The sequence below is a fragment of the Cynocephalus volans genome, chromosome 1, assembly GCF_027409185.1.
Source record: "Cynocephalus volans isolate mCynVol1 chromosome 1, mCynVol1.pri, whole genome shotgun sequence".
Taxonomy (NCBI): Eukaryota; Metazoa; Chordata; class Mammalia; order Dermoptera; family Cynocephalidae; genus Cynocephalus; species Cynocephalus volans.
Genome location: NC_084460.1, coordinates 31,234,515 through 31,247,356, shown reverse-complemented (window position 1 = coordinate 31,247,356; position 12,842 = coordinate 31,234,515). Strand labels below are relative to the sequence as shown.

The 12,842-nt window shown below is 38.4% G+C and overlaps 1 protein-coding gene across 1 annotated transcript in view; it reads left to right on the top strand.

Moving 5' to 3' along the window:
- The first annotated feature begins 5,119 nt into the window (after positions 1-5,119).
- LOC134376418 (ubiquinol-cytochrome c reductase complex assembly factor 1) overlaps positions 5,120-12,842 on the top strand; it is a 91,849-nt gene continuing 84,126 nt past the window's right edge. The window contains exon 1 of the mRNA XM_063094982.1: positions 5,120-5,215. Within this exon, the coding sequence (XP_062951052.1) occupies positions 5,129-5,215 (87 nt within the window). The 5' untranslated portion in view covers positions 5,120-5,128. The remainder of the gene's footprint in view (positions 5,216-12,842) is intronic.

The window sequence follows — 12,842 nt, the reverse complement described above, 5'->3', positions numbered from 1 at the left end:
TGGAGAAAAAGCACACAGAAGTGGATTGGTGCCGTTAAAATTTTTGCTCTTAAATGTACAAGAATGTTCATGAAAATATTGAAAATAAGAAAAAAAATAAACTATCTGTAAACTATATCATACCTGTGGTATAGTCATATGATAGAACAGCTGTTAAAAGGAAATCAATTGGATCTATATAGGGCAACATATATAGAATTAAAAAAAAAAAACTGAGTCCAAAAAGGAAGCAGCAAAGTAAAACATAAGTATGTTGCCAACTAAGTATAAACAAAACAAAACAAAAACACACACACAAAAGAACCCCACAACATCCACACTCACCGAAATGATATATTTTCCAAGGGGACAAACATGTATACGTACATGAAAGCATGTAACAAGACCTGGAAGAAAATTCAATTTTAGAGATGGTAGAGGGGGCTGGGATTCAAGGTGATGGTAAAGGGACTTTAGCTTTATCTGTAACATGCTAATTTTTAGAAAAGAGAATATAGGGCCGGCCTGTGGCTCACTCGGGAGAGTGCAGTGCTGATAACACCAAGGCCCCGGGTTCGGATCCCATATACGGATGGCCGGTTCGCTCACTGGCTGAGCGTGGTGCTGACAACAGCAAGTCAAGGGTTAAGATCCCCTTACTGGTCATCTTTTAAAAAAAAAAAAAAAAAGAAAAGAAAAGAGAATATAATCATAAAGCACTTATTAACTTAAAATTAATTAATAAATTAAAATTTAAAAAGTGAAGAGTGTCCAACTTCAACTAGGTCCTCCATTTTTCCCTTGCCCCCTTTCTTTCTTTTTTTCTGGGGTGTGGCTGGCTGGCAAGGGGATCTGAACTCTTGACGTTGGTAATACCAACACTGTGCTCTAATCAACTGAGCTAACTGGCCAACCCCACCCCCCTTTTCTTTCATTCTCTGTTAAACTTTAAACTTTCTTTACTCTTCTAAACTACAATCCTGTACCATCTGCACTTCTCAGAGTAGAAAACTTTGCCCCCTAGTTCACAGAGAATATATATAAAAGCCATCAGAAAGGAAATTATCTATCGATCTTGTCTCCTGTCTTAGTCCATCATCTCTTCTGTGGATTATTGATTTGGTCTATTTGCATAATTTTTTTTGCATGTCAACCCCTTTTAAATACGTGATGCCACTTGTCCTAATTTATGTGTAGGAGCATTACACCATCAGTTTCTAACACTGATCATATAAATTGCCCACTTGTGTGCAGAACGTATCTTCATTTAGGTTTGTAAAATCCTTCATATGGAAGACTAATGAGGAAAATATGTATATTCTGTATGAAAACAAAATCGAATTTATACTAAAATTATAAGTGTTAGTAGACCATTAGCCTACTAATTTGTCTCCCATTTTCATTTAATCCTCTCTGATCCATTTTAATATAGCTGTCAAAGTCAACTTTTTAAACATGAATTAGCTAGCCCTCCCTGCTTAATATTCTCCAATGACTTCCCACTATACTTAGAATAAAATCCACACTTGACCTAGAAGTCCTTGCATAATTTAGCCTCTGCCTATCTCTTAAAATAAATTAAGATTAGTTTCAAACCACACTGATCTTCTTTGGATTCTTGAAATATACCTTTCTTCTTTCCCACCTCAAGGATCTTGTACTGGAATTTCCTTTCCCTCTTTTACACCCCAAAATTTGCTGATAGAATAGCTTATATGCAAACAGATAGACCAATGCAACAGAATAGAGAAATAAATCCATGCATTTACAATCAATTGATTTTCAACAAAGGTGCCAAGAACACACAATTGGGAAAGGACAATCTCTTTAATGAATGGTGTTGGACAACTGAATATCCACACGCAGAAGAATGAAATTAGACACTTATCTCACAACTATACAAAAATCAACTCAAAAGTGGATTACAGTCTTAAACATAAGACCTGAAACTGTAAAATTACCTAAAGAAAACATAAGGGAAAAGCTCCATTACATTGGTCTGGGCCATCATTTTTTGGATATAACCCTAAAAGCACAGGCAACAAAAGTGAAAATAGACAAATGGGATTTCATTAAACTGAAAAGCTTCTGCACAACAAAGGAAACACTCAATATAGTGAAGAGTCAACCTATGAAATGGGAGAAAATATTGTAAATCATGTATCTGATAAGGGGTTAATATCAAAACTATATAAGGAACTCAAAAACTCAATAGCAAGAAAATAAATAATCCAATTATAAAAAGGACCTGAAGAGACATTTCTTAAAAGAAGACATACAGAGAAACTACAGGAAGCAAAGAACAATTTTCCTTTAGAGACTTTGGAGGGAATGCAGCCCTGCTAACATCTTGATTTAGGACTATGTGATATACATACAAAAACTATATGATCTATCTAAACCATAGATAGATCAAAATAGAGATCTATTTAGCAGTAAAAACAAACAAACAAAAAGTCATACAAATAGCCAATAAGCATATGAAAAAATGCTCAACATCACTGCTATGAGTCAAATGTTCGTATATTGGAAACTTGATCTCCATTGTAACAGTGTTAAGAGGGTGGGAAATCCAATTACGGTATTTGAAAGGTGGGGCCTTTGAGTGGTGATTGGATTGTGAGGAATGTGCTTTCATAAATGGACTAATCCATTTATGAAATAATGAGTTATCATGGGAGTGATTCTTTTGGCTTTATAAGGAGAGCCAGTGAGAAGGTTGGCTCTCTTGCTCAAGGCCATTCTCTCACTATGTGATATCCTGGGGTGTTGTAGGGAGTCACCACCCAGAAGAGGACCCTCACTAGATGTGTTCCCTGGACTTTGCATTTCCCAGCCTCCAAAACTGTAAGAAATAATTTTCATTTCCTTATAAATCATGCAGTTTCAGATATTCTGTTATAAACAACAGAAATGGACTAATACAATCACTAATCTTCAAGAAAATGAAAATTAAAATTACAATGAGATATCTCCTCACACCTGACAGAGTGGCAATTATAACAAGTGTTGATGAGAATGTGGAGAAAAAGGAACCCTTGCACACTGTTGGTGGGAGTGTAAATTAGTAGAGCCATTATGGAAAACAGTATGGAGGTTCCTAAAAAAATTAAAAATAGGACTACCATATGATCCAGCAACTGTACTTACTACTGGGTATATATCCAAAGGAAATGAAATCAGTATTTTGAAGCAATATCTGCACGTCCATGTTCATCGCAGCATTATTCACAATTGCCAAGATATGGAATCAACCTGAGTGTCCATCAACAGATGAATAAAGAAAATGTGGTATATATACACAATGGAATACTATTCAGCCTAAAGAAGAAGAAAATCCTATCATTTGCGACAGCATGGATGAACCTGGAGGACATTATGCTAAGTGAAATAAGCCAGGCACAGAAAGACAAATACCACGTGATTTTACTTATGTGTGGAATCTAAAAAAGTTGAACTCATAAAAGTAGAGTAGAATGGCAGTTACCCGGGGATGGCGGGGCAGGGAAGGAGCAGATGTTGGTCAAAGGATACAAAATTTCACTTAGATAGGAGGAAAAAGTTCAAGAGGTCTATTTTACAACATGGTGACTATAGTTAATAATAATATATTATAGTTTTGAAAATTGCCCAGAGAATAGATTTTAAGTGTTCTCACCACAAGAAATAGTAAGAATGTGAAGTAATGCATATGCTAATTAGCTTGATTTTCCACAATGTAGACCTATTTCAAAACATCATATTGTGGGCCCAGCCCGTAGCGCACTTGGTAGAGTGCTGCGCTGGCAGCGCGGACTGACCGGCGCACTGAGTGCTGGTCACGAAAAAAAACGACAAAAAAAAAAAAACAAAAAACACATCATATTGTACATGATAAATATACATAATTTCTTTTTTTTTTTTTTTTTTTGGTGGATGGCCGGCAGGGGTATCTGAACCCTTGACCTTGGTGTTTTAACACATGCTCTAACCAATTGAACTAACTGGCCAGCCCTCTATTTGGCAATTAAGAAAAATAAATAATTTTAAATTAAAAAAAAAAAAGCATGTGTGAAGTCACTTCCCATGGCTAGCTCCTTCTCATCCTTTAGATCACATTTTTAAAAAATTCATTTTTTATTTTTTAACTAAAACATAATTGATTAGATCTCATCTTACATCTCACTTTCTCAGAGAGGCCTTACCAGGTCACAATGTTTAAATAGTTCCTCATGTTATTCTCTTGCTTGGCTGTTTGTTGTTGCCTCCATAGCGCTTAACCATAGTTTTTATTTTATTTTTTCTCTGGTTTACTAGACTTTCCTGTGCCTCCCCCACTGGTCTATGAGCTCCATGAAGCCAGTGTCACACCTGTCTTGTGTGCAGTACATAGTGCACACTCAATGGGTCTTTGTTTACTGAATGAAAAGGAAGGAAGCCCTTCAACATCCTGCTTCTCTGAACTCAGTCAACCCTGGGAGCGTCTACACCTCTCCTCCACTTTTCTGGGGATACAGTGGAAGAGGAGTCCTCTATCAGGCCATTTTCTCCCACTTCCTTATGAAACTCCTTGCATCCTTGATTCTTTCTCCTGTCTCCTCATCTTTATTAATCTTTTCCTATCAACATTTAAAGGTGTTCCCATCAAATAGCCAACCAACGACAAACCCCAAAAGTTCCTTCGGCTCTACCAGGTTTCAGGTCGGCATGTGCCTGCCTTCTTCCCTTGACTTTCAGGAATCTGTTGTCTTCTCTGTTCCTCTCATCTCAGATTCCTTCTCAGGCTCTTTTTAAATATTGAAATTTCCCAAGGTCCTGTTCTTTTCAACCCCCATTGAAAGGAGGAGTCTCAGAATGAGGGACTTTGACAAGGGATTGCTGAGGAGTGAGGCTGGGTGAAGTGGAAGATAGGAAGGGGGACATAAAGAGTCCAGAGGCCAGAGTCAAGGAGCAGAGCGTGGGCGAGAGGACTTGAGCCACTGTGACGTGTGGGGTGGACAGGTGACAAAGATAGGACGCCCGAGTCTCGCTCACGGCGGGAACAAGCGCGCGCCCGGGCACCCGAGTCTCGCTCACGGCGGGAACAAGCGCGCGCGCGTGCGCACAGCAGCTTCTGTGCGCCTGCGCTCCCGTTTGCCTGACTCTCGCTGGCATAAGGACAACGTAGTGAATGGGTGGTGGCTGCGGGGACTCCGGAAGCCCACCTTTAACCCGGAAATGGTTGTTGGGGAATATGGCGTTGGTGGTGCGAGTCCTTGTGAGTGAGGGAGTAATTTTCTGTGGTTGCCCGCAGGGTCCCGGGGTTGGAGTGGGCGAGGGCGGAGTGGGAGGAACCGAAAGGAAGTGCGCGAGCGGGGCCCGTGCGACAACCAGGCTGCGCAGCCGCCTTTCCTCGTAGAAACTGAAGCAGCTTCCCTCCTCTCCCAACCCTCGTTTTGGCCTTGGCGTCCCCGTCTTTCCAGGAGGGGGAGAGTGACATCTGACCTTTATTTGATGGAGTTTGATTTTCCTCCGTCACCACCTGTAACCTCTTCTCCTCAGGGAGAGGAGTACGTGGGGCACTGGATTGGAGTTTCGGGAGACTCTGGTTTTAGTTCCAGTCTGGACAGTGTGACCTTGGGCAAATCACTTTTGGTCCTTACTTTCCCCGTGTGAAAAATGAAGATATTTATCTTCTGCAGTCCCTACGAATTCTGAGGTTCTCTGGGTTTGTTTCAGAGATCATAAGTCAATTGCTAACTGTACAGTTCAGTGGAATATAGATTATTAGACTCAAAACTGCACTAGAACCGGGGCCATATCTGTCGTTTTCACTTTGCCTAGCATAGTTTCTGGCACATTATAGGTGTTCAGTAAATACTTGTTGAATGAATGAACGAATGAGGTAAAGAAGGACTACTGGACTCTTTAGCACCCATATGGGAAACTGCTGCACCTCCTGAGATTCAGTACCTATCCTTTTAGCATACTCTGACATCTAGGAATTAAAGGAGAAAAACAGTGGCAGCAGAAAAAAGGTTAGGAGGACACAGAGCATAGTTCCTAATCATGGAGGGATGGGAGAGTTTATAATTTTAGGAATTCTTTCAAAAACTGGGTCAAGGACATTGTTTTCCATAGCAGACACTATTCCTGCCTCTGCTGTCTTTTGAGTTGTTACTTTACACTCGTGTTTTTAATCTTTTTACATATGGCTTAGGAGGACTGCAGTTTTGCTTTTTGTATTCCTTGCCAGCCTGGCAAAGTGCAGTACCCTCAATTGCTACTCAATAAATATTTGTTTTAAGAATAGTTCCTGTAACCTACAGAAAAGTTCGCATGGTGAAATAATTGTTGATGCCAGGGCAGAAATTGATTCAGATCTGAGGACTGCTGGGGAAATGGCAACTAGGATATTCTAACTTAGATTTTAAGATGAATATTTGGGGGAAAAGATGAAAAGTTTTGTGGGCTAGAGACCTGAAACAAACACCTTGATGCGTCTTGGCAGTTAGTGGCTGCCCTAGCTGTCTTAAATATTCTTGCCCCTGAACATGTGGACTGTTGCAGGTTCCTTTCTTCCTAGGTAGTAGAATCCATGGAAACCACCTCTCCATCTACCCTCTATTAGTTGGATCTTTTTTTCCTATTTATCCTTTTCTGTTTATCTTTTTTGGTACAATGCCAGTTTATTTTTTATAGTTGAAGTTTATATAAGGAAAGTCACTTTCACTTTATACTGTGACTCCCTGAAGTCTTCTTATCATATTTTATAACGTAACGTGTGATAAAGCAACATAAACTCTCTTAGGACTAGTTGAAAGTGGCAGTAAACATGAAAGTAGCGGGTATTTATTTTTCACCTACTCTGAAGAGGCATTTGGGCTAGGCACTGTGAGGAGTTCACAAATACAGGAAAATGCACCTGTCCAGGAGTCTGAAGAGCCTTGGTTGAAAGTTTGGCTCCACTACTTACTATGGGTGTGACCTTGAGCAAGTCATCTAACTTCTCTGAGCCTCTGTTTTTCTTAATTGGTAAGGTTGCTAGGGTTGATCAGAGAATCAATTGACATAAGTTATATTTAAATGATTTTTTCTTTTTAATTCAGCAACTGTTTTGAGTGTTTACTACATTCCAGGAACTGTGCAAAGCACTGAGCATGAAAAACAAAAACCTTACTTTCAAGTTTATAGTCTAATAGGAGAGATAGAAAACTACTAATTCAGTACTTGGGATGCTGTGATAGAAGTCTGTACCAGGTGCTATGGGAGCAGAGTAGAGAGATACTTGAAGACAAGGGAGAGATGCTTGAACTAAGTGAGAGGGCATTAGGTAGAGAAGGGGGTAAAGGGCATAGAGGAGAATTAGTTTATGCTAATAATGCTAGATGATCAAGGAACTGTAAGTAAATCTGTTTGGCTGGATTCAGGAGCACTTGTGGAGAAATGCTGTAGAGGAGACAAGGCCTGTGTGTCGTGGTTAGGAGTTTGATGTTTATCCTGAAGCCAGGAGAGAGCCATTGAAGTATTTTAAGCAAGGGAAAATTTATTTTTAAAGGTTTTTTTTTTTTAATCCATTTACTTTTTTTTCTTAAGTTTTTTTCTTGAGTTTGAGGAATAATTGACATACAGTAAATTGCACTTATTTAATTGTACTGTTTGTTAAGTTTTGACACAGGTATGCACCTGAGAAGCCATTACTACAATGAAAATAATGAACATATCTATCACTCCATAAATTTTCTCTGTGCTCTTGTGCAATTATTATCTCCTGTTGCTCTCCCCTTCCCCCAACCACCACTGACCAGGGGAAGACTTGTTTCTTCTTTTGTTTTTTAATTGAAATTTTAAAGATTTATTTTAAAAGTATAAAAATTTAAAAAAAGAAAAAAAAAGAAAAAGAAAACCCTACAATATAGTGAATGCTACTTGTATACCTCTGCCTAGATTTTTGTTTTATTAGATTCCTACAGCAATTGTGGATGGATCAATCAAAGGGTACTGAGGTTAGAGTCCCCAAGACCAGTCAGAAGCTACATAAGTAATCTTAGGAGAAGTGATGAAGGCCCATAATATAAAGGAAGGTTGGTTAAAGAGGAAGGATTGTTTCAAGAGTTATTGAGGAAACAGTCTACAGAGTTCGGTGAGAGGTAAGATGTGGAGGGTGAGAAAAGGGAGGAGTCTAACAGTGAGTCTCAAGTCTGGCTTGGATGACCAGGTTGCTAGCAGTGTCCTTCCTTCACTGAGAATATCCAGTTGGAGATTTTTTTTTTTTAGTTGTTGAACAGTTGGTGCTTAGAAGAGAAAGAGAGAGAGCTGAGATACAGGTTGTAGTTGAGGCCAAATGTTGCTGGAATTTCCTGGGCAAAAATACTGATAGCAAACATTTGTAGGGCATTTACTATGTGCTAAGCACTTTTAAATACTTTATATATAAATTTACCTAATATTTACAACAGCCCGTTGGAAAGGAGGACATATTATTTTCCCTATTTTACAGATAAGAAAATTGAACCACCGAGAGGTAGTATTCTTAAACATTCTTGTTATTGTTGCCTTACCTTTTCCTCTTACTGTCTTGTCAGCCATTTTTTTCCCTTCTCCAGTGATGGGGAACTAATGATGAGTTTGGGAAGAAGGAGGAAACTAAAACACTGCTATTGTTGAGTTGCTCCAGCAGAGAAGCTGGACATTTGGGCAGTAGAACTGGACGTGCTTATGGTTTTATGATCTGTCCTGGGCATTGGTGATTATTTTTGCTTTTCTTTGGGAATAGTTGAAATTGCAGAAAGCCACCCTGTACTTTTAAAAAAAAATTTACTTGTGGTAAAGTACAGTTACCTTCTTAACCATTTTTAAGTGAACAGTTCTGTGGCATTAAGTACATTCACATTGTTATGCTGCTGTCATCACCCTCATCCACAGAACTCTTCATCTTGTAAAGCTGAAGCTCCATACCTATTAAGAATAACTCCCCAGCTCCTGGCAGCCATCATTCTACTATGTGTTTTTATGAGTTTGACTACTCTAGGTGCCTCATAGAAGTGGAATCATACAGTATTTGACCTTTTGTGTCTAGCTTGTGTTTAGCATAATGTTCTCAAAGTTCATCCACATTTTAGCATGTATGTCTGAAGGTGAGTCGACGGCAAAAATGCCCACCAAACTGAGAAGGTATCGAGACTGAAAAATAAAGTAGCCAATTCCATGCAGTAAAGCAAAGAATTTTATTAGGGTAACTTACATATAGGGTGATGGATTGGGTGGGCGATGACCCAGAGGCATATGCAAGGTTTCTTCATGCAACTTCTTGGTTGACCCCGGTTTGCATAGGCAGTTCACACAAAGCAGTGGAAAAAGCAAAGAGGCAATTACTAAATAAGAAACAAGCTAACATCACTAACTCCAAATGTTTTAGGACAATGATTACTGTCTTTGGTGGTCTTGTGATGCAGGTAGCTGGACTGTCTGTTTCTATACAAGTACTTAATCATTAAGTTCCTTCTTTGTAGTCAGCAAGCTGTTTCTACCTATTCTACCTTACCCCTAGTTACTGTATAACTTTTGTGGGCAGAGTTTGCGCAAAGGACATAACAAGTGGTTAGGGCTTCAAGATGGAGTAAGCTACACTCCACAGTCTCACAGTGTGTCAGAATTTCCTTTTTAAGGCTGAATAATATTCCATTGTATGTGTTTACCACATTTTGTTGACCCATTCATCCACGAATGGAACTTGAGTTGCTTTCACCTTTTGGCTATTGCAAATAGTGCTACTGTGAACATGGGTGAACAAATATCTGTTCCAGTCCTTGCTTTCACTTCTTTTGGGTATATATTCAGAAGTGGAATTGCTGGATCATATGGTAATTCTGTGTTTAATTTTGTAAGGAATCGCCATACCATTTTCCGTGGTAGCTGTACCATTATACATTCCCATCAGCAATACACAAAAGTTCCAATTTCTGCACATTCTCTCCAACACTTGTTATTTTCTGTTTTTTGATAGTAGCCATTCTAATGGGTGTGAAGTGTTATCTCATTGTAGTTTTGATTTGCATTTATCTAATGTCTAGTGATACTGAGCTTTTTTTTATGTTCTTACTGGCCATTTGTATACTTTCTTTGGAGAAATGTCCAAGTTCTTTGCCTATTTTTTAATTGATTTTCATTTGGCGATTGAGTTGTAGTAGTTCTTTATATATTTTGGATATTAATCCTTTATCAGATATATCATTTGCAAATATTTTCTCCCATTCCATGGGTTGCCTTTTCACTCTGTTAATGCATAAAAGTTAAAAATTTTTTTTTGTTTTTGTTAAAAGGGGAACTTTTCATTTATTTATTTATTTATTGACCGGTAAGGGGATCGCAACCCTTGGCTTGGTGTTGTCCACACCACGCTCAGCCAGTGAGCACACTGGCCATCCCTATATAGGATCCGAACCCGTGACCTTGGCGCTCCCAGCACCTCACTCTCCTGAGTGAGCCACGGGGCCGGCCCAAAAGTTTTTAATTTTTTTTTTTTTTGTCCTTTTTTGTGACCAAGCTCAGCCAGTGAGCGAACCGGCCATCCCTATATAGGATCCGAACCCGCGGTGGGAGCGCTGCTGTGCTCCCAGCACCGCACTCTCCCGAGTGAGCCATGGGGTCGGCCCCAAAAGTTTTTAATTTTGATGAAGTCCAGCTTATCAATTTTTTCTTTTGTTGCCTGCTCTTTTGGTGTCATATCCAAGAAATCATTGTCAAATCCAGTGTCATGAAGTTTTTATAATTTTAGGTCTTTGATCTATATTGAGATAAATTTTATATATGATATAAGGTTTTACTCTATTTTTGGAGCTATTTTGTTAGTGATTGGGGATTACAATTAACATCTTAATTTATAATAGTCTAGTTTGGATTAATACCAACTTGATTTCAATAAAAACTTTGTTTCTATATATGTTTGTTCCCCCACTTTGTGTTGTTACTGTCATTCAGATTACATCTTTATACATTGTGTGCCTGTCAATATAGATTTATAATTATTGCTTTTTGTAGTTGTCTTTTAAATTAAAAAGAAAAGTTAAAAAAATTACAAACAAAAAATACATTTATACTGTATTTTTTATCTGCGTATGTAGTTACCTTTACCAGTGCACTTTATCTCTTCATGTGAATTGAGTTACTGTGTGGTGTCCTTTCATTTCAGCCTGAAGGTCTCCCTTTAAGTGTTTAGCAGACTTGTAGGGCAGGTTTGCTATTGAGAGATTCTTTCAGTTTTTGTTTATCTGGGAAGTCTTCATTTTTTTCTTCTTTTGAATGATAGTTTTTTTGCATATAGAATTCTTGTTTGACAGTCTTTGTCTTTCAGCATTTTGAATATTTCATTCCACTGCTTTCTGGCTGCTACAATTTCTGAGAAGAAATCAGCTATTAATGTTTTTGAGAATCCTTGTATATGATGAGTTGCTTCTCTTGCTGCTTTCAAGATTCTGTCTTTGTCTTTCAACAGCTTGATTATAATGTGTCTGTTTGTGGACCTCTTTGTGTTTATCCTACTTTGATTTAGTTGAGCTTCTTGGATTTCTAAATTAATGTTTTTAATTAAGTTTGGATTGCTTTCTGCCATTATTTCTTTAAGTATTTTTTCTGTTACTTTATTTCCTCTCCTTCTGAGACTCCCCTTATATATATTTTGGTATGTTTGATGGTGTCCCACAGATCTCAGAGGCTGTTAAATTTTATTTATGTCCTTTTTATTCCATTCCTGAAATCGGATAATCTCAGTTGACCTATCTTCAAGGTCACTGATTTTTCTGTCTGCTCAAATCTGCAGTTGAGCCCCTCTAGTGAATGTGTCATTTTAGTTAGTGTACTTTTCAACTCCAGAATTTCTTTTGGCTCTTTTAAAATAATTTTTCTCTTTATTGATATTTTCTATTTGATAAAGACAACATTCTCATACTTTCCTAAGTTCTTTAGACATAGTTTCCTTTTCCTTTAGATCTTTGAACATATTTAAAATAGCAGTTCAGTGTCTTTGTCTAGTTAGTCTAATACCTGGACTTTCTTAGAGGCAGTTTCTGTTGATTGCTTCCCCCCCCCCCCATGAATGGGCCATACTTTTTGGTTCTCTGTGTGTTTTATAATTTTTTTGTTGAAAACCAGACATTTCAAATGATATAATGTGGCAATTATAGAAATCAGGTTCTTTCTCTTTCCAGAGTTTGTTGTTATATTTTTGTTTAGTGACTTTTCTGAATTAATTTTGTAACATCTGTATTCTCTGTTGTGTGTGGCCACAGAAGTCTCTGCTTAGTTAGTTTAGTGGTCAGATATGACTGAGCAGAAATTTTCTTAAATGCCTGGAACTAATAATAAGTCTCTCAGTTTTTGCTGAGGGGCTCTATATGCATATTGGGGTGCACCTTCAACACTGCCAGGCATTTGGCAGTTCTGCCTTCACCTTCACTTCCTTCTTGTATAGAGCCTCAAGGTCAGTCAGAGGTGAGAGGCATTCTCAGGTCTTTCCTGAGCACGTGGACAGCTTTGGGTATGTGCATGGACCTGTGTATGTGCATAGCCTCCTAGATTCCCAGGAATATGTTGGAGTATTTTGGGGAGGGGGGCAGCTGGCAGGTATGGGGATCCAAATCCTTGACTTTGTGTTACAAAGCTCTAACCAACTGAGTTACCCTTCCAGCCATATGTTGGAGCTTTTTAAAGCCCCTATGGACATCTCATTCCCCAGATTTTTCTTTTAAGGTTTTTGGTTAGCATGTTGTTTTCCCCAGTTGTTACCCATTACCTCAGAAAGTCATGAAGTTAAATAATTACCCCTATTTGTTTTGAACCAGTGCTCTTGGGGAAAAGGTTTTTCACACTGGGTTAGTTCTAAAACATCCTTGCAAATAGAGTCTTCT